The 20,102-nt window shown below is 40.9% G+C and overlaps 1 protein-coding gene and 1 pseudogene across 7 annotated transcripts in view; one reads left to right on the forward strand and one right to left on the reverse strand.

Annotated features, from left to right (window-relative positions):
• BNC2 (basonuclin 2) overlaps positions 1 to 20,102 on the forward strand; it is a 479,630-nt gene that overhangs the window by 92,109 nt on the left and 367,419 nt on the right. For 2 of the 7 annotated variants that reach the window (XM_044939827.2, XM_044939828.2), the window contains exon 1: positions 18,971 to 19,757. The exons of 1 other annotated variant lie outside the window; for it this stretch is intronic. In XM_044939827.2, coding sequence (XP_044795762.1) covers positions 19,731 to 19,757 — 27 coding nt within the window. In that variant the 5' untranslated portion in view covers positions 18,971 to 19,730. Of the gene's footprint in view, positions 1 to 18,967; positions 19,758 to 20,102 lie in introns of those variants that run through there. 4 more of the 7 variants (XM_044939817.2, XM_044939819.2, XM_044939818.2 and 1 more) reach the window with 4 other exon arrangements.
• On the reverse strand, positions 3,605 to 8,798 carry LOC102405892 (annotated as a pseudogene).

Consider the following 20,102-nt stretch of genomic DNA (forward strand, 5'->3'; position numbering starts at 1 on the left):
AATGTACTAATTGGCTCTCTTCCTGTCCGCTCTGTCACTTTATTACTCCCAAGGGAGCCCAGAATCATTGTTACTGCTCTCTAGCCTGTCCTGTTTGGTCCTTGTCTGATCTTGTTCTCTTTCCAGTCTCTTCCCATTAGTATTTGGTGGGGTGGGGGGCAGAAGATGCCTGATCAGAGAGTTGCATTTTGGGGTGTGGGAGGAGCTGGGACTCTTGTGGTATTGGGGTCATTGTGGTTCAGATCAGAGACCTTCACTGGGCTGCTGACTGTTGGCATTTTGATTCTCCTGCCCCACGTGTACTCACCAGAGCACGCCATCTCCACTTTGGGTATAGAGAGCATCTCTCTGCATTTGAGGTTCAGAGCTAAGGCACAGTGCTGATCAACTTGCCCCCAGGCACCTTGAGTACACAGGGTGTCTGAGATAGAAAAGGGTGCTCTTGTCTTAACAGTTTACATGTCATCTTTTTTGTGTTTTCATGTTGAGGAGCCAAAATTTGGGGGATAAATTAATTTTCTTTGACATTCATAACCTTTCTTTACAGAAAAATCCCTCCTGTAGGCTTATTCAAGTGGAGATTGATATTTTTCTTCCATCTCTTTCTCTCTTCTTTCTTCCCTTTCTTCGTTCTTCCCACCCTCCTTTCTTTCCTTCCTTGTATAGTGGGTCTTTGTATGTAAAAATGTAGCTCCTGTTCTAGTCTCTTCCACCCACCCAACCCAGGAATGAAGTTGAATATTAATACGTTATGGCCACCATTCTCCCGCGGCTTACCCTTTCTCCACATTTACTGTAATTAAACATGTCCTTCTCAATTTCAACTCAGAATACCTGAAAAGACTCCTTGTTCCGTTAAAAGAAAGCAAATTTCCCCAGGTAAGTTCCCATATGTTTTCTGTAAAAACTGGCACACACTTTTCTTTGTATTTTACCCCTGTCAAATGAGATCCTTATAAGAATAATCAGCCAGTCCAAGCCTCTCATCTCTTTTTGCCTGCATTTTCTTGGGTAATTTTAACTCCTTTTGTGCCATCCAGTAAAGTTTGCATCTTTCTGTCACAAGAGTGTCTGGGATTTTTGAGAGTGCCACCTTCCTTTCAGTTCTCTCAGATGACCTTTGAGCTCTTTGTCTGTTCTGAATGGGTGCTTTTGCAGGGGGGGTAGAATTTTCCTCCACATCCCTGGGGAGGTGGGGGGTGGTGTCCCAGCAAATAGTGTCCTCGGGGTCATTTCTTTGTGTAAAGGATGCATATGTTTTTGCATGCTGTTTCTTAAGGAGGTCCCCCCAAATGTGTAAGCTTTAGGTCATACCTCATTTTCATCCTCTTGAGTTGTTCCTTTCAAGAAATATATAGGGAGAGCTCCCATCACCCAAATTAATCACCTGATGCATTTACTTTATCTGACCTTCCAGATGCAGTGTAACATCTTTTAAGTTTTCTAATTCTGCTCTCTGAAAATGCAGAGCATTTATTCACCCATCATGACCATCAGGAGCTGAAGGCCCCGACAAGAACCTTTGCTGGAGAGATGCCTTAGGGTTTGGGTGGTCCAGTCTCTTATTGCAGCTGGTCCAGGTTAGCATCTAGAAGAGAGTTGGGTTTGGCGGAGGTGAGCTTAAGGTTCTAGTTCTTCATCTCTAAGGTGCAAGCACATTTAGCTTTTCAAAAAAATAGACGAGAAAGCTCTCTCTAGGGATGCTTTGTAGTGCAAGCACACACACGGAAACCACACTCCATCTCTAAGTGACTGTCCTGGTCTCGGAGGCCAGAACACCTGAGCGATGATTGTCTTCTTATCTTCTGTCCATTCCCTTCATTCACCACATCCTGAAAACTGACTGTTTTAGTGTGCGTTATCTCTTGGAGCTATCCCCTCCTTAAAAGTCTCATGACTGCTGTTGAGCTTGTTTGCTCCTCTTCAATGTTGCTGCCCTGCCACAAGCTGGCTGCAGTAACTTTTCAAGCTCCCTCCAGGAAGCTCCACTCCTTGGGATTGAAGGCTTTTGAAAACATCTCTGACTTTGTCACTACTCAGGCCCAAACTTCATTCATTGCAAGCTCTCTGATCAGAACAAGCCCTTTACTTCTGTATTCAGGGTCCTGCTTGAGAGGAAGCCAGCCTATCTTTCCACCTCAGTCTCTGACACTTTTTATACTGTGTTTTAGCCACATCAGTTCCTGGGTTTGCCTCCTTTTTTGCAGTCATTTTCTCAAGGCACTTAAGGCTTTGTGGCTTGTAGAAAGTTACTCGAATGGCTGTATGATACTCCAGACTAGGTTTAAAAATTCCTGAAAGTGCTTTGTCTTGTATGTTTTTAGTGGTGGTAGGTGTTCAAGTACTCAGCGAAGAAAGTAGCCCTAGACTGTTCCAAAGAGCTTTCTGAGCACCCCGTCAGGTGCACCGAGCGCTGGTTATCTGCCTTCCCTACCACACCCAGAGCCACTCTATAACTGAGACTGTGCAGAGTCTCTTGGATTGAAAAGATAAGCACATTTGTTTTTACTCCTGTGATGATGCTCTCCTCCATTCTTTGCATAGGATTTTTTCTTCTTGTTTTAATAAAAAATTTTGAGCTTTTTGCCACGCTCACTAGAAAAAGAAAATCAGATGCTCTTCCATGGTTAGTGGAGATGTATTAATCCCCTTTGTGTTTGACAGTTTTCATCATTAAAAAAAGATCTTTCAAAGTTTTAACGTGTATGTCAAGACAAAACCTTTAAAAATTTAAGTGAATTTTAAAATTTATATTTTAAAGATTAGAAAATTTACTCATGGCTAATCAGGTGGTTGGAGAAGGAAATGGCAACCCACTCCAGTATTCTTGCCTAGAGAATCCCGTGGACAGAGGAGCCTGGTGGGCTGCTGTCCATAGGGTCGCCCAGAGTCGGACAGGAATGAAGTGACTTAGCATGCATGCATGCATTGGAGAAGGAAATGGCAACCCACTCCAGTATTCTTGCCTGGAGAATCCCAGGGACAGAGGAGCCTGGTGGACTGCCGTCTATGGTGTCGCACAGAGTCGGACACGACTGAATCGACTTAGCAGCAGCAGCAATCAGGTGGTTACATCACTAAGATTTGTAATGATAGCTCTAATTTTAAAAACCTGTGGCTGATTTATTTTGATGTTTGGTAGAAACCAATGCAGTACCGTAAAGCAATTATCCTTCAATTAAAAATGAAAGAAAAATACAAAAAAAAGTGTTGATATTTCATTTGAATTACTTTTTCTGGTTTAATTTTTTAATTGGAGGAAAATTAATGTTGTGTTGGTTTCTGCCATACAACTTAAAAAAAATTATTTCAAGTTTTTATTTTCCTGAACTGGGTCTGAGTTGTGGCATGCAGACTCTTAGTATCAGTGTGTGGAATCTAGTTCCCTGACCAGAGATGGAACCCGGGCCCCCTGCACTTAGCCACTGGACCACAGGGAAATCCCTTGAATAACTTTTTTTAAATTGTAATAGATATGTATTTAAAGTAATACATTTATAGCCTAAATAGTTCTACATTGTACATTTCAGGTTTACACTAACTTCATAAAAATATTTGATAACAGCTGTATCCACAGATTTAGACTACTAAATTATTTCTCAGTTCATTCTTCTCTCCCTTTTCTTTCCCAAAGCACCTCTTTCAGAGACGGCTCGAGGTAGAATTTATCCTCATATTCTGTCCACTGCAGTTTAGGCAGGATCTGCTGCCTTGTGTGCATGTCCAGTGCTCTCTTAATGTGAAACTCTCTGTCGTCATAAAAGTTCTCAGGAAGCCTTCTTATTGCCTCTTTTACATCGTCATTCTCATATATTATATCATCTTGCATTAAGCCCAGTTTATTGAACCCGGCAGCATTGTAATACCCTTTTTAAATACCCTCTGGCCACCTGCTTGATGCTGAAATGGCACAAACTGCTTGCCATGTTGACCCGAGACCCTTGAATTACTTTTTAAAGACATTTCTAGATAGCATGGAAGGAAGATGAATATAGTAGTGGTTTATATAAAGTAGGGGTTTAATTTGTGAATTAATTTTAAAATTTGAGTTTGTTCTTTAGCTATTACAATCAGATGCCAAGTAGATAATATAAAGCAGTGTATATTGTTTGAAGCTTTGGTAAGGTCTTCTTAAATAGGTCTTAAAGTGTCCTGTATGTATAATTGTTTCATTAGGCAACCTGAATTTTGAGTAAATTTGTAGATTCTTGAACCTTGCAATCTGCAAAGAGTAAGCTTAGCTATAATAGGCGTAAATCATTGTGATTTGCATAATTTATTTCTTCTGCATAAATATTGTACTCACATGGTAAAACTGCTGTCCTGGAAATCAGATTTTGGTTGTCTGAGTATTTGTGGGGCTAGAGGAGGTTTTAGGGTTATGTTTGTGTTTAGATTTAATTTCAGGGGTAAGTTAAGATTTATGGTGAGCAGTGTACAGAATGTTTTATTTACTTTTTCCCAGCTTATGAATAAAAACAACATCTGAATCTGATCTTTAGGAACCAAGCTCAGAAAATATGGTATTCTATTTTGATTGTTTCCCTTAATTGTGCCTTATTTCTGTTTGTTTGCAAATTGTGTATTTAAGACATTAGCATATTTGATACCCTGTGATTGGACATATTTAACTTTCTATTAGACTGATGCTTTCAGGTTTTTGGACTCTGAAAGCAGGAGCCACATATGACCTGTCTTTTGTTCAAGGTGCTAACTGACTACACTCTTATGTTTCCATTACATGAAACGCACATCTCTGGTTTACTTGAGAGGAAATGCTTCTAAGAATTAGGCATACCTCACTTCTGTGGCAGGCTGTTTACTTCTTCATTCAGCAATTAATACATAAATTCAGTTTTTTTTTTCAAAAATATTAATCAAATGTATGTGATGTGCTATGAAGTATAGCAGGTAATGCTGAACAAAACAGAAACATTTTTTTTCCTTGCACTCAAAGTACCGTAGAATCTAGTAGGCGAAAAAACTATGAAATCAGGTGACTAGTGTACCAGGTGCTAAACACTGTGGAGCCCTAAGCCCAGCCCATGTACAAGATGCATGATTGCCAGAGTCTTCCCTACCCCCTTTATTTTGCCGAGTTAGCCAGATGAGGTGGTCTGTTGTTTAGACGCTAAGTTGTGCCCAACTCTTTTGTGACACCATGGACTGTAGCCCGCCAGGCTCCTCTGTCCATGGGATTTTCCAGGCATGCATACAGCAGTGGGTTGCCATTTCCTTCTCCAGAGTATCTTCCCAACCCTGGGATCGAACCTGGGTCTGCTGCATTGGCAGGCAGGTCGTTTACCTCTGAGCCACCTGGGAAGCCCATCGAATGGTCTAGGAACAGTGACTAAAAATGTTCTTGGTACTAGGAACAACTCTGACAAAAGCTCAGAGTAAAGAGAGCACTCAGGACATTAGAAAGACTAGTATATTAAAACTTAATGGCAAACAAAACCCAGATCACAAAAACTCTCATTTTGGATCAGAACATTTTTCTTCTGCCATTTACTTCAATGAGGAGATGAGAAATGACTGCAGACTTATTGTCTGAGTCCCCATCTCTTATAACAGAAATATTTATTTTAGAAAGTTTGAATTATATGTGACTACCAAAAATGAAAAATCATTCCTAAGGTTACTTTTTTATCATTTTGTAACTATAATTTTAGATTTTTTTCCCTATGCATCTTTAATTTTATAAAGTAGAAATGATACTGAATATGCTGCTTTGCAACTGATACTTTGCACTTAATATGAAAGTTACATTAATTGTCCTTCATATCTTTGGGTTCCTTATAAAATAGGCATTTTAATCATCATATAGTATTCTGACATGAAATGTTATTTATTTATAGAACCCCTATTATTGGCAATGTAGGTTTCTAATTTTTGGAACCTTTAATGTTGCTACAATAGAATGTATTTTATTTAAAACTTTGATTAAATCTATGATTATTTCCCTAGGGTAATAAAAAGCATTTCCGTTCTTCTATGCTCGTCTTTTTTTGTAGATATGAGCTGCTTGTTTATCACCACCATGCCTGAAAATCATTCCAGCCCTGATGACATGATGTCTTAAATCTAAATCTTTAGATCTTTGGCATTTAGACCACTGCTCTCCAAGACACCTGCTTGAAGAGCTCGGTTTGGCAGTGATTCTCATTACATCCATATAAGTAAAAGCATAAGTTACAATAGATGATTTGTGGCTGGATATGAAATGTAAGGCTAGTGTTATGTGTTGATATACATGTGAAACAATTGTATCCAGTTTTTTTTTTTTTTAGAGTATCCACATGTCTAGAAATGTTTTATCCAGGGAATTTTTTTTTTTAACAGAAGAATTCAGTCTGTTTTTAGGGAATGTTCTTTAGCTGCAGGTTTAAATAAACTTTTGGTCTGTGATTCAGAATATATCTTTTTTGAAATTTAATTTTTTTTTATCTTTTGGTCATGCTACACAGCATGTGGGATCTTAGCTCCCTGACCAGGGCTTGAATCCACACCCGCTGTGTTGGCAGCATGGAGTCCCAATCACTGAACAACCAGGGAAGTCTCCACAATATATCTTAGTAGATGAATACCTCCAGAGTTAACAATTGAAAGAAAAACTGGAATTAAGTCAGCATTTTTTCTTAAAGATGTCAAGAGGAAAATTTTGCATAGAACCAAGGAGGACATCCTTAGATCCACTGGAGGTTTTATTTTTCGTAGATTTTTATGCTGAAGTCCTGTTATCTTCACCTGCTCATCCTGTTTGTAACTTAGGCCCCAGCATCATACCCAGTAAATACTTGCCCCCCCCCAAAAAAAACCACTTAAAAATAATGTGTTTATTGAGATATGATTCACATTCCATGCGGTTTACCTACTTGGGTGGTGGTGGTTTAGTTACTAAGTTGTGCCCGACTTTTGCGACCCCATGGACTGTAGCCTGCTAGGCTCCTCTGTCCATGGGATTCTCCAGGCAAGAAAACTGGAGTGGGTTGCCATTTCCTTCTCCAGGGGATCTTCCCAACCCAGGAATAAAACCCGGGTCTCCTGCATTGCAGGCAGCTTCTATACCGACTGAGCTGCGAGGGAAGGCCAAAATTTACCTAATTCGGATGTTTTTTTTTGTTTCAGTGAGTTTTAACATATTTGGAGTTGTGTAACCATCACCACAGTCAAAGTTAGAACATTTTTATTACCTCAAAAATAAATGTTTACCCTTTAACTATCACCCATCCCCCAACACTCCCAACCCTCTGCAGCTGTAGACAGCTACTGATGTACTTTGTCTTTGAATTTGCCTATTTGTATTTCATACAAATGGAATCATACTGTATATGGTATCTTATGTCTTTCATGCATATAATATTTTAAGGATTTGTCCCTATTTTGCCAAATAACACTTCATTGTATATAGTATGTATCACATTTTTGTTTATCCATTTATCAATTGATGGAGCAAATACTTTATAATATCTAGATGCATTTGTGTAGGTTTGTATTGCAAAGGTAAAAACTAAGAAGTCAGGTTGCAAGATCCCAAACTGGAGAGGCCTTCAGAGTTTGTTACTGGTGAAAGCATATTAGAGAAGTTTAGAATTCAGTTTGCAAGGTGGTTGGGTCTAAGGAGGAATATCCCATCATCAGTACATCCTTTCAGTTCCACCTGTTGGATGCTTCTTAAATCTGCTCTTGTCTTCGTGTGTCTGGTAAATTATCTAAGCAACATCTTTTGTTTGGTAACACATTACCACTACCATCCCCTAACATAGGCAACAAAGGAGTATCTTTAAAAATGTCATTTTCTCTCAGAGTCCAAAATCCTTAATACAGGCTGTCCAGCTATCTCACATTAGGCCCTTGCTGCCTTCCGCTCACATCTCCCCCTCCTATTCTATGATACTGATTTTGTGCTTAATAAAGGATCACGGAATCCTTTCTGAAGTTTTTATGTGGGTACCCTGATGCTGGGAAAGACTGAAGCAGGCGGAGGAGGAGGCAACAGAGGATGAGATGGTTGGATGACATCACCGACTCAATGGACATGAGTTTAAGCAAACTCCAGGAGATAGCGAAGGACGGGGAAGCCTGGCGTGCTGCAGGCCATGGCGTTGCAAAGAGTTAGATGCGATGGAGCAACTGAGCAATAACAGCCCTCAATTTCAGCTCTCGTCACTCTTAAGAACTGCATGCTAAGGATCCCTTTTGGAGCCTGGTGAAACAGAAACGTCTCGTGAGCTCTGGGGTGCACTGTGCATCAGAAATGTGCTTGTTTCCTTTGAACCTCTTCCCTGCAAATTGGAGATGATAACTTGCAAGTTGAAACTTAAGGAGATGATATGTGAGTGTGTCTGGTGCATAATATGTGCTTAATAAACTATGTCCTTTTCAGTTTTCATTTGGATTTTTGTTTGGATGTAGTGGTTTAGGTGAGTTTGATATCCCCCCCCTTTTTTTTTTGCGGAAAAGAGGGATTGATACATTATGATGATTGCCTGCAGTTTAGGATTTTTTCCTTGTAAAATCGGTATCTTTGTCTCTGAATCCTGGTTTTGTGAAATGTCTGGAATTTCATTAGTGAGTCTATATTGTGCCAACCAGCAGTACTTCCTTGGATCCCTGCCTATAAAATAGCAATCTATCATTTATTGCCTTTTTTTCTAAAACATTTACATGTTTATATGTTTATTATTTCCTCATTTTGTGAGTAATTGTTGTTCATTTAAAAACCAGGAAACTTCAGAAAATAGAGGAATAGGGAGAAGATAAAATTCAATTGTAATCCACTTACCTGCTGTGGCCATTGTGGTTTATGGTTTTCTAGACTTTATTCTTTGCAAAAACACATGTATGTGCCCATAGTTTTTGAAAAAGAAGGTGGATGGTACTGTATGTTCAATTACTTTTTCCACTTGCCAGTGGGGGTGCTTGTCAATGTTGTTATTATGCGTGTGTACAGATTTGCATGTGTACAAGTTATTACGCATGTGTACATCAAGAATGCCCTTGTAGGGGAGTACCATGATGACTGTCACCAGTCCTCTTTGAATGGACATTTAGGTTGTATCTAACTTTGGGTCGTTATAAACAGTGCTGGCTTTGATTTTGAAGTCACGACAATTCTGATAAGCTTTTTACCTCCTGAGTTAACAGTAGTTTCCTTGAGGTTTAATGTCAGATCCAGTTCAAACCTGCCCCTCTTACCTTTCACAGACCTTTTGTAATGTTCTCACCCACAGGACAGTACTCTCTGTTCATGTTCATCTTTTGCTCTTAATTTGGTGCTTGTATTCTAGTTTCTTCATATCCCTACTTCCATTTACCTTAACAAAATGGTGTATCTTTGCTTTGGCACATACTGCTGTCATTATCTGAGCTGTAACTTTTTAATATTTAATACTTCATATTGGTTAACATCTCTTTCCATTTTGGCATGGATCCTTACAATAAAATTCATGAATTCATTTCCGTTATATTTTCCATTACCTTATCTTAACATTGGGGTTTATGTAAATACCTCATTGTATTGATCTGAAAGAGAGTGCGTGTGTGTGTGTGTGTGTGTGTGTGTATGTGTTTAGTCACAGAGTTGTGTCCGACTCTTTGTGACCCCATGGATTGAAGCCCACTAGCTCCTCAGTCTTTGGGGTCTTCCAGGCAAGAAGAATACTAGAGTGGGTTTCCATTTTCTCATCCAGGGGGTCTTCCCAGCCCAGGGATTGAACTTGTATCTCCTCTATTGGATTTACCACTGAGCCACCTGGGAAGCCCAAAGTGAGCACTTGCTTTCTTCCAAATAAAGGATTGAGTGGAGTGGTTTGTATTGAGCAGTACAATCAAAAGACACATATTTATAGTAAATTACCTGTTGCCCTAAACTGGGATATTCTTAAGGTAATTTTTCATCCTGTATTGTTTTCCTCCTTTTAGATCTTTTTTTTTTTTTTTTAAGTGTATAGCCAGTTGATTATGTCCTTAAGCATTAGCCATTTTAAATAATTTTAATATGACGCTTTGTAAATTGTTGAAGTAAAAGTTGTTAGTTGCTCAGTTGTGTCCAACTCTTTGCGACCCCATGGACTGTATCCCACCAGGCTTGCCTGTCCATGGGATTTCCTAGGCAAGAATACTGGACTGGGTAGCCATTCCCTTCTCCCGGGGATCTTCCTGACCCAGGGATTGAACCTGCATTGCAGGCAGATTCTTTACCATCTGAGTCAACAGGGAATCCCGAATCATATCGTATATTCAAGAGCCCTGGTTGTTAAACTGGAGAACGCATCTGAGCCACATGGTGGTCTCTCTCATCACAGACTGCTGGGCCTTTCCCCCGGGTTTTCTGACTCTGTGCATCACATACACAGTCTGAGAACCAGCCTTTCTATTTTTTTTTTTTTTTTTTTTGAGAACCAGCCTTTCTAATAAGTCCCCAGGTGATGCTGATGCTGCTGGTCCTGAGACTGTTCTTTGAGGATGGAACGCAGAAATAATTTTTGTATTATCTATACTCTTTGTAATTATCTATAGTCTTTTTCTCTCTATACCAGTACACGTGGCATATATAACTAAGCACATTTTAGTAGAACTCTCTGGTGTTTCAAAAGGAAACAAAACCCCTTGTTGGCAAAATACAGAAGGATTACTGGACACAGAGCTATAGCCTGGTGTGAGTGAGACCAGTAGGCAAGGCATCCAGAGTCCTAGACCTGGATTCTGTGGGCTGTAGTTTCCTTGAATCTTGTACAGTCTTTGTTCACTTGCAGGAAAAAAAGTGATTGCTGCTAAATTTCTCCTGTCCCTTCACCTCCTGAACATGCAGGCAAATCCTCCAAGTGTTTTTTAACCAGGTTCACAATGTCAGTTCAGTTCAGTTCAGTCACTTAGTCATGTCTGACTCTTTGTGACCCCATGGACTGCAGCACGCCAAGCCTCCCTGTCCACCACCAGCTCCTGGAGCCTACTCAAACTCATGTCCATTGAGTGATGTCCATGGTGATGCCATCGAATCATCTCATCCTCTGTCGTCCCCTTCTCCTCCCGCCTTCAATCTTTCCCAGCATCAGGGTCTTTTCAAATGAGTCAGTTCTTCATATCAGGTAGCCTAAGGATTGGAGTTTCAGCATTAGCATCAGTCCTTCCAACGAATATTCAGAATTGATTTCCTTTAGGATGGTCTGGTTGGATAGCCTTACTGTCCATGGGCTCTCAAGAGTCTTCTCCAACACCACAGTTCAAGAGCATCAATTCTTCAGTGCTCAGCTTTCTTTATAGTCCAACTCTCACATCCATACATGACTACTAGAAGAACCATAGCTTTGACTTTGTTGGCAAAGTAATGTCTCTGCTTTTTAATATGCTGTCTAGGTTGGTCATAGCTTTTCTTCCAAGGAGCAAGTATCTTTTAATTTCATGGCTGCAGTCACCATCTGCAGTGATTTTGGAGCCCAAGAAAATAGTCTGTCACTGTGCCCATTGTTTCCTCATCTATTTGCCATGAAGTGATGGGACTGGATACCATGATCTTCATTTTTTGAATGTTGAATTTTAAGCCAACTTTTTCTCTCTCCTCTTTCACTTTCAAGAGACTCTTTAGTTCTTCTTTGCTTCCTGCCATAAGTGTGATATCATCTGCATATCTGAGGTTATTGATATTTCTCCCGGCAGTCTTGATTCCAGCTTGTGCTTCATCCAGTCCAGCATGTCAGATATCTCAATTAAGAAAGGCTTATCTGTTTTTAACAAATGTTCAAAGTTGCTTTAATAGAGGCATTATTTTAAGGTTTGGATGAGTTAATACCTTGAAATCAGATACTTCAAATGACTTTGAGAATCAGAGCTTCAGGCAAGTGATGGTCTATATGTCAGGTCTTCAAGAATATAAGGTTGAAGAATTGAGACACATGTAACCAATGTTCGTTGCAGCACTGTTTACAATAGCTAGGACACAGAAGCGACCTAGATGTTCATCGGCAGATGAATGGATAAGGCAGTAGTGGTATATATACACAATGGAATATTACTCAGCCATAAAAAGGAACACATTTGAGTCAGTTCTATTGAGATGGATGAATCTGGAGCCTATCATACAGAGTGAAGTAAGTCAGAATGATAAAGACAAATACTGTATATTAACATATATGTGGAATTTAGAAAGATGATATTGATGATCCTACATGCAGGGCAGCAAAGGAGACATAGATGTGAAGAACAGACTTTTGGACTCAGTGGAGAAGGCGAGGGTGGCATAATTTGAGAGAATAGCATTTAAACATATACATTACCATGTGTAAAAATGACCAGTGCAAGTTCGATGTGTGGAGCAGGGCACCCAAAGTTGGTGCCCTGGGACAACCCAGAGCAATAGGGAGGAGGAAGGGGCGTTCAGGATGGGGGGTACACATGTATACCTATGGCTGATTCATGTTCATGTATGGCAAAAGCCATCACAACATTATAAAGTAATTATCCTCCTATTAAAAGAAATAAAATTTAAAAACAAATATAAGGCTGAGCCTAGAAGAAAGGAGGAGGTGAGAGAAATTTTAAAATAATGGGAATTGAAATGGATTCATTGGATCCAGGCTTATTCAGTGTTTAATTCTCTGGTTCCTTCCTGGCTATAACTAGTAGTGATTACACTTGGGAGCATTTAGTGGCAATTTAGGCCTTTGCGTTTGAAGTTCTTTCTACCTGTTAGCTGAGATGGGGGAGTTGTATATGGCCTTTTCTGGCAGGCACAGTATTTGTGTTTGGATAGAAAGGATAAACTATTTGAAAAAGCACAAGAGGATCACTTGGCACGTAGGTGAGTGAAACGTGAGGCTACAGCCTCATGTGGCAGCTGATAAGAACAGAGTTCAGAATAAGATGAACAGGAGGTTTCCGCTAAGCATTTCAGCCTCTCATGTTTGGACTTGGTGAAAAGGTGGCTGGCTGATTTCAGCCAGAGATGCTTCACTTGCATTGCAGAGACGAGTCTCTGGTCCTCTAAGCCTGTCACCTTCAGTTGGAATTCAAAAAGTTTTTAGAAAGCCTTTTTGACCCATTACTGTGTTCTCTCTCGCCCCTTGTTTTTGATGGCATGACATGTGTGGTCGTCTTTTCTTGTCAGCAATTGGGAGAAAAATTTCAACAGGGTGAGAAACCTGAAGGCACAGAAAATGTTTGCCTGAAGCGTTCCCATGTGAGCAGTAGACATGGGCACGTGCTGAAAGAGAGCAGACAGAAAAGCTTTTTGTTGATAGTGACAGGTAGGTAGGATGACCAAAGTTTAGCTTAAATCCTTTCATTGATACTGGAATGTCATCCACCTTCATGTGACGCTGCCATGTTCAACTGTGTGATCTGGAGAGCTGTAGCTTGTACTGCTGTGGTGAGTGCGTGTGTGAGTACAGTGTAAACATTTTATGAACTGCAGTGTCTGAGCCATCCGTCTGTCTGGGCAGGAATCTCCCTTGATAGTAAAAAGAACAGCAATCAGGACAGAATTGGTCAATGCGGCATGTCTAATGGTGGGAAGATATTTGAAGGACTCACTATAGACACAATAGTCTCTCTAAATAGCCTCTTTGCACCCGGAGTCTTATTGCAAACAGGTTCATTAAGGAGAGACATTCTGACACACAGCATCACAGTAATGAAAGTAGCTCTGTTTTTCTAATATTGTATCTTGCCACTTCAGTTATGCTGCTAGTACAAGATTTCCCTTGTGTTGTTGTATATTTCTCCAGAAAAAGAATCAGTCTTCATAGAATATACAATTATTTTGTACAGGAATGTATAACTCATACCTAAGATCCAGTTCTCCCTGTTTATGTGCACTAGTGCAAAAATAATTGGCAAACACATCTTCCAGACCAAAAGATTCCAGCACCTTCAATTTGTTGGGCTGGAAGATGTTGAACTGGAGTTATAATAAACTTTAAAAAAATGTGTAATGTTCAAAATGGATTTGTGATCAATCATAAAAGAAAAAAAAATATTAGCACAGTTTCCCATGAGGTGTAATTTTTTTTTCCTAGGGTTTTAGCCAACTCCAGCATAGTATCTGTTCAAAGAGAAGGAAAATGCAAAAGGTTTTCATCCACCCAGCTTTACATATAACTACAATATGATGACTTAAGCTATTGGATTTTCTGCCTGTTAATGTACAGCATGAACATTATGAACATGGAAAAAAAAAGGTTATATTGGTTTAAAAGTGGATATGGAAAATTTAATGTGCTCAAGTGGGAACAATGGCATATTAAAAAAAAACACTCATGACACAGATCTAATAATTCACTTGCCCCTGTAGGAGAAAGGGTATCAGCTCTGATGCTGGCTCATAGTTTATTTTTATATACACCCTTGGTCCCTGCAGTATACCCCGTGTGTGGGTTCCAGAGAAAAGAAAGAAAATAACCTGTAGGGAAATCAGCCTTGGAAACCTTTCATTAAATACATTGTGCTCTGTATTGTGTCGTTCACAGAATCTTCAAGAAATAAAGAAGGGAAAAATCTCTTATCAGTCTGCATGTGCGAAATATTATATTTGAATACTATCATTTGTTTTAAGATTAAGGCCGAGGCTGCAAACATATTAGTTATTATTCACTTACATCTGGTAGATAGTGTAACAGGGATTTTAAAAATTCTTTTTTTTCCATTTCTAGTCCCCATCCTTCTTTCTGCCTCCCTCTTCCCCCACAGACAATGGCAGAGATACCACTTAAACTTAAAATGATTCTGGCTGCAGTATTTTCACATGCAAAATGTTGCCACCTTATAGAGGACTGGGGTGGTGAGGATAATAAACTTCAGTGTTAAAATTCTTGCTGAAGTTTTATCTGTCATTTGACAAAAGATGCATTTCTAGGGAAAATTGAAGAAAGTGTTAAATATATCCTTTCATGAGAAAAATAGACACGGTAGAGGTGTTAACTGTGAAGAGTGACACCTTTATCATGTTGAGTGTCCTTTGGAGTGAGGCTTTGTCTTGTCATTATAGTTCATGTACTGCTGTTGGTGGGCCTTTAAAAATCTGTAAACGTCTTATCTTTTTTGCTGACTATTCATGCAGGATACGCTAGGCAGGCCAACTGTGACACATATTCTGCCCATGCTTGTAGCTGTCTCCTGGACGAAAATGAACACGCATTTTAGACCTAAACCTTGGGTGCTATATAACAGTATTTAGCGAGCTTCTGGGATAGCAGATCCTAGGAGTTGATCTTATATCAGAAGCACTTTGTCCTCCACAGTCTGTTAGAAGATTTCTTATTTCAGAAGTAGCTTGTATTGAAAAATCTCGCTTTAAGTATAGAGCATCATCAACACCAGGATTTTCTCAGCATCACAACGAGCTTCTGTGTCCAGGAAGCTCTTTTCACGTGACAGTGGTAAAAGGTACTGGTGAGCAAATGCATATCATGAGGCAGGCGTTCTGTGAGAGGCTTTGTATGAATCATCATCTGGTCTTCACATGAAGCTGCTGACCTGGCGGCTGCCTCTCTCCCTTTTGCAGATGAGGAAACCGTGTCGCTAATAAGGGACAGTGCTGGGTTTCTTCGGATCTAAGCCTGCTCCTGTTGCCAAGGTCATAGCCTTTACCATTATTTGAAATCACGTCCTAAGCTGTGTGGCCGTGCTCCACTCCTCTCTCCCTTGGCTCTCAGGCCCGTATAGTGACTGTTTCCTGTCCTTTGGGTTTATCATCGACCCTGCCACCTACTAGCTGGGGGCCTCTGTTGGCCCTTTCCCTGTCAGTGAAATGAGAGAGTGGTCCCCTTATTTAGCCTGGTTGAAGCACACACACATGTTATTTATTGGTCATCCTTTTTAAGCCAGGTGCTGTGCTAGAACCTCGAGTCCCTTAGGGACATGGACAGATGTGGTCCCTGCCCCGCCGCAGCTTGCAGGCCTGTGGGCGTGTCAGGACACTGAAATGCTTTACAGAATTACTTATTTATGTGCTGCCTGTCTCAACCATACATAGATGTTAAACTGACTTCAAGTTAAAGCTACCCATCTAAACAGATATTGGACTTTTCCTATGGGTCATACTCAAACAAACCTTGCTTTCCCTGGCATCACTTGGATGCAAAACTGTTTGCCTAAATCCTCTTCTGTTGTTCCGCGCTGCAGGTTGCTGAAGAATCAGAAACCTGAGGGTTTGCCTCCTGTCTCTTTCTCAGCCTGCCCCACTTCTCTCCTCACTTCCACTGTCTCGCTGTGCTTCCAGTCCTGTTTGTTAGTATTTGTTTGTTTGGCTGCACTGGGTCATAGTTGCTGCGCGAGAGATCTTCACTGCCCTGTAGCATGTAGGATCTTAATTCCCTGACCAGGGATCGAACCCGAGTTCCCTGCATTGCAAGTTGGACTCTTAACTACTGGGCTGCCAGGGAAGTCCCACTCTCATTTCTTAGTGTTCTGCTTGCCACCATTCTCTAAGGTTTCAAATCCTAAATCAACCCCTCCTTCAAATCCTAGCTCAGTCTTCACTACTTCAAGGCACACTCCTCTTGTGATGTTCTTTTAAAACATGAATCCCGATTTTACATTTATCTTTGCTGTGTGGACAATCTTTGTTTTCTCCAACTAGACTGAAAGTTCCCTCAGAGGAGGGAGTTTGTCTCTCTAATATCTATCCCAGGCACAAGTCTGTTTTCAAACAGTGAATTAAGATGGAATTTTTTCCCTCTTCTTCTTCTGTAACAGTGCTCTCAGCTCTAATATTTGTTTTATTCTACCTACATGTCCAATAGACCAATTGAACCAAAGAGTAAACATATCTTCCCAACTCTGCATTTCCTCCTTTTCTCTAATTCTTCAGCATTTTTTATTTTATTGAAGTATAGTTGATTTACAATATTTTGTTAGTTTCTGCTGTATACCAAAGTGATTCAGTTATGTATATACATACATATATGTATATATACATTCTTGTTTGTATTCTTTTCCATTCTGGCTTATCACTGGATACTGAATATAGTTCCCTGGGCTGTATAGTAGGACCTTGTTGTTTAATCTCTTCTCTAATATTAAAAATGCGTGCATGCATGCTAAGTCACAGTTGTGTCCGCTTCTTTGTGACCAGGCTTCTCTGTGTATCTGATAATCCCTAACTAGTCCATCCCTCTCTAATTCTTAATGTCTCCATTGTTCTCATCAAACTAGAGAGCCTCAGTTCCTCCCACTTCCTCCTCCCCTCCCCTGTCTTGTGTAGGATGACCTCGTCAGAGGAAGATTCCCCAGGATTTCTCATCACTTCTATACCTTCCCTGTCACCTCTGGGTGTGAACTCTGATTTCCTTGCTAAAATCATATAACTGATCTTTTCGCCTCCTGCCCTAAATGAGTAATCCTGCCAAAACACAGATCTGCCCGTGGCAGATCTTAAAAGCCTTTGCTGGTGAAATGATACCGTGTCTGGGATTTACTTTAAAATTATCCAGCGGAGGAGGGAGGTTAAGGGGATTAGGGGAGTGCAGGTGAAACAAGACTGACCCAGCACTGATCATTGTTGAAGTTGGTGGTGTGGTTCACAGGGGCTTGTTACACTATTTGCATTTGTATATGTTTGAAAACATAAATAATAAAATTAAAAAATAGAACACTGCAGACTTAGGGTGTGCACCATATAAACTCTGACCTCCTTGGCAGAGCGCACGATGCTCTCATGGTCCCTCCCCTGTAGCTCCTTTGGCCTCTCATCTCCCTCAACTCTGGTGGCTGACTATTCTGCAGTCGTTCCTCTGCAGTCGTCCCTGCCCCCAGTATTGATCTCTCAAAGGGCTCAGCTCTACTTCTCTCTGGCCCACTTTGTTAGCCTGATTGGGATCTTCTCCCCTGTCCTTTTGATGGACCATCCTTAGAGCCCAGGGTTATTTCATTAGTAGCTCAGCTTGTAAAGAATCTGCTTACAATTCAGGAGACACCGGTTCAATTCTGGTTCGGGAAGATTCCCTGGAGAAGGGATAGGCTACCCACTCCAGTATTCTTGGGCTTCCCTGGTGTTTCAGACAGTAAAGAATCCACCTGCAGTTCAGGAGACCTGGGCTGGGAAGATCCGCTGGAGAACGGAATGGCTACCCACTCCAGTATTCTGGCCTGGAGAATTCCATGGACTGTACAGTCCATGGGGTGGAAAAGAATCAGACAACCCTGAACAACTTTCACTTTCTTCTGGAGCCCATCATGTTCTTACTTTGTGCATAGTCTAGCCCTCTCCTCACTGAGGACGGCCCCAACCAAGAAGATCTCCACTTCCCCGCCTCCAATTTTCAGTTCAGTGAATGTTCATTACATGCCCGTTGAGTGTCAGGCAGCTAATGGATGCTTGAGATTAAATCAAATAGTTACTTCTGGCTTGTAATATGGAGAGAACCCACCTGCCAGCATTTTGGGCTAAGTTTGGCAGTGGTTTCCATCCATCCTCTTCACTCACAGACCATCCCAGACTTCTCCAGGAATAAGGTACATATTATGAAGAGATGCATAGGTAAACTGTGCTATACAAATGCAAGGTTCAGTTCAGTTCAGTTCAGTCGCTCAGTCATGTCCGACTCTTCGAGACGCCATGAACCGCAGCACGCCAGGCCTCCCTGTCCATCAGCAACTCCCAGAATTCACCCAAACTCATGTGCACTGAGTCGCTGATGCCATCCAACCATCTCATCCTCTGTTGTCCCCTTTTCCTCCTGCCCTCAATCTTTCCCAGCATCAGGGTCTTTTCAGATGAGTCAGCTCTTCACATCAGGTGGCCAAAGTATTGGAGTTTCAGCTTCAGCATTAGTCCTTCCAGTGAACACCCAGGACTGATCTCCTTTAGGATGGACTGACTGGATCTCCTTGCAGTCCAAGGGACTCTCAAGAGTCTTCTCCAACACCACAGTTCAAAAGCATCAATTCTTCGGTGCTCAGCTTTCTTTATAGTGCAGTTCTCACATCCATACGTGACCACTGGAAAAACCATAGCCTTGACTAGATGGACCTTTGTTGGCAAAGTAATGTCTCTGCTTTTTAATATGCTGTCTAGGTTGGTCATAACTTTCCTCCCAAGGAGTAAGCGTCAAATGCAAGGTAGCCAAATACTATTAGCACCTGAAGATAAATCCCTTTGCTCAGCTTTTTGTCTCTTTTTAAAGGTGACTTTTAAAACTGTCAGGCTCTGCATTTATACTTAAGAAGTCTCCCTCCCTCCCCTGATGCACTGTAGAAGCAGGATTGGGAAGCTGTTTTTGCGGGAGGACACAGCCAGCCTTCTGCCAGAGCCCATCCAAAGGTCCTTCCACTGGGCTCTAATGTGAGCAGAAAAGTAATCTTATCCCTAGCCTTTATAATGTATCTTCACTTATTTCTGGGCACTTGATTACTTCAAACACCAGTAGGACTCTTGAGCCCAGAGGTAACAGTAGAAAAGGTATAAAGGATTTGAGAAATGAACCGGTTTTTGTGGCTTGGAGAAATAAAAGACCAAGGTATGAGTTAATCCCTGTTCTCAAACACATGAAATAATTTTACCTGGAAGGTGGTACCAGCTGTTAGCCATTTGAGCGAAAACAAACAAAAGGACTTAGGTTGCAGCTGGAGGGATTTTAGGTAGACATTTTTCGTTAAGTGGGTCTGGGTGGGAACTGGGTTCCCATCCCAGTAGATTGTTGATTAAGGTCCAGCATGGAGGGCAGTAAGGTGGATTTGAGGAATTTCAGCATCCTCAAAATCAGGCTTCATGATTACAAAATCAGCACCTGTGAATGCCCTTCGTGCCCAGAGCTGCAGAGGTAGGGTTCCCCTCATTCCTCACACCTTTCCCCAAGTTGAAAGAAATTAGCTTCAATTAATGAAAATAGTGATGGATGGCTACAGAGATAAATATGATACATTGCACAGGAGAAACTGCATTAAAAGAACATTAAATTTGGGACAGAAAGCACTGAAGGTGAAAAAATTCACAGTTAAGGTTGAAAAGGGATATCGTTTACATCTCTGCTAATGTGTCGACCTAACAGGACACATTAAGAAATTATGAGGGTGCTCTGTTTTGCTAAGAAGTAAGTTTTTCGACTTGACAAACTCAGCTTAATCCATGGTTTCATTGCCCAGCTTTAATTAAAGCGTTGTCCGCG

This window comes from Bubalus bubalis, chromosome 3 (genome assembly GCF_019923935.1).
Source record: "Bubalus bubalis isolate 160015118507 breed Murrah chromosome 3, NDDB_SH_1, whole genome shotgun sequence".
Classification (NCBI taxonomy): Eukaryota; Metazoa; Chordata; class Mammalia; order Artiodactyla; family Bovidae; genus Bubalus; species Bubalus bubalis.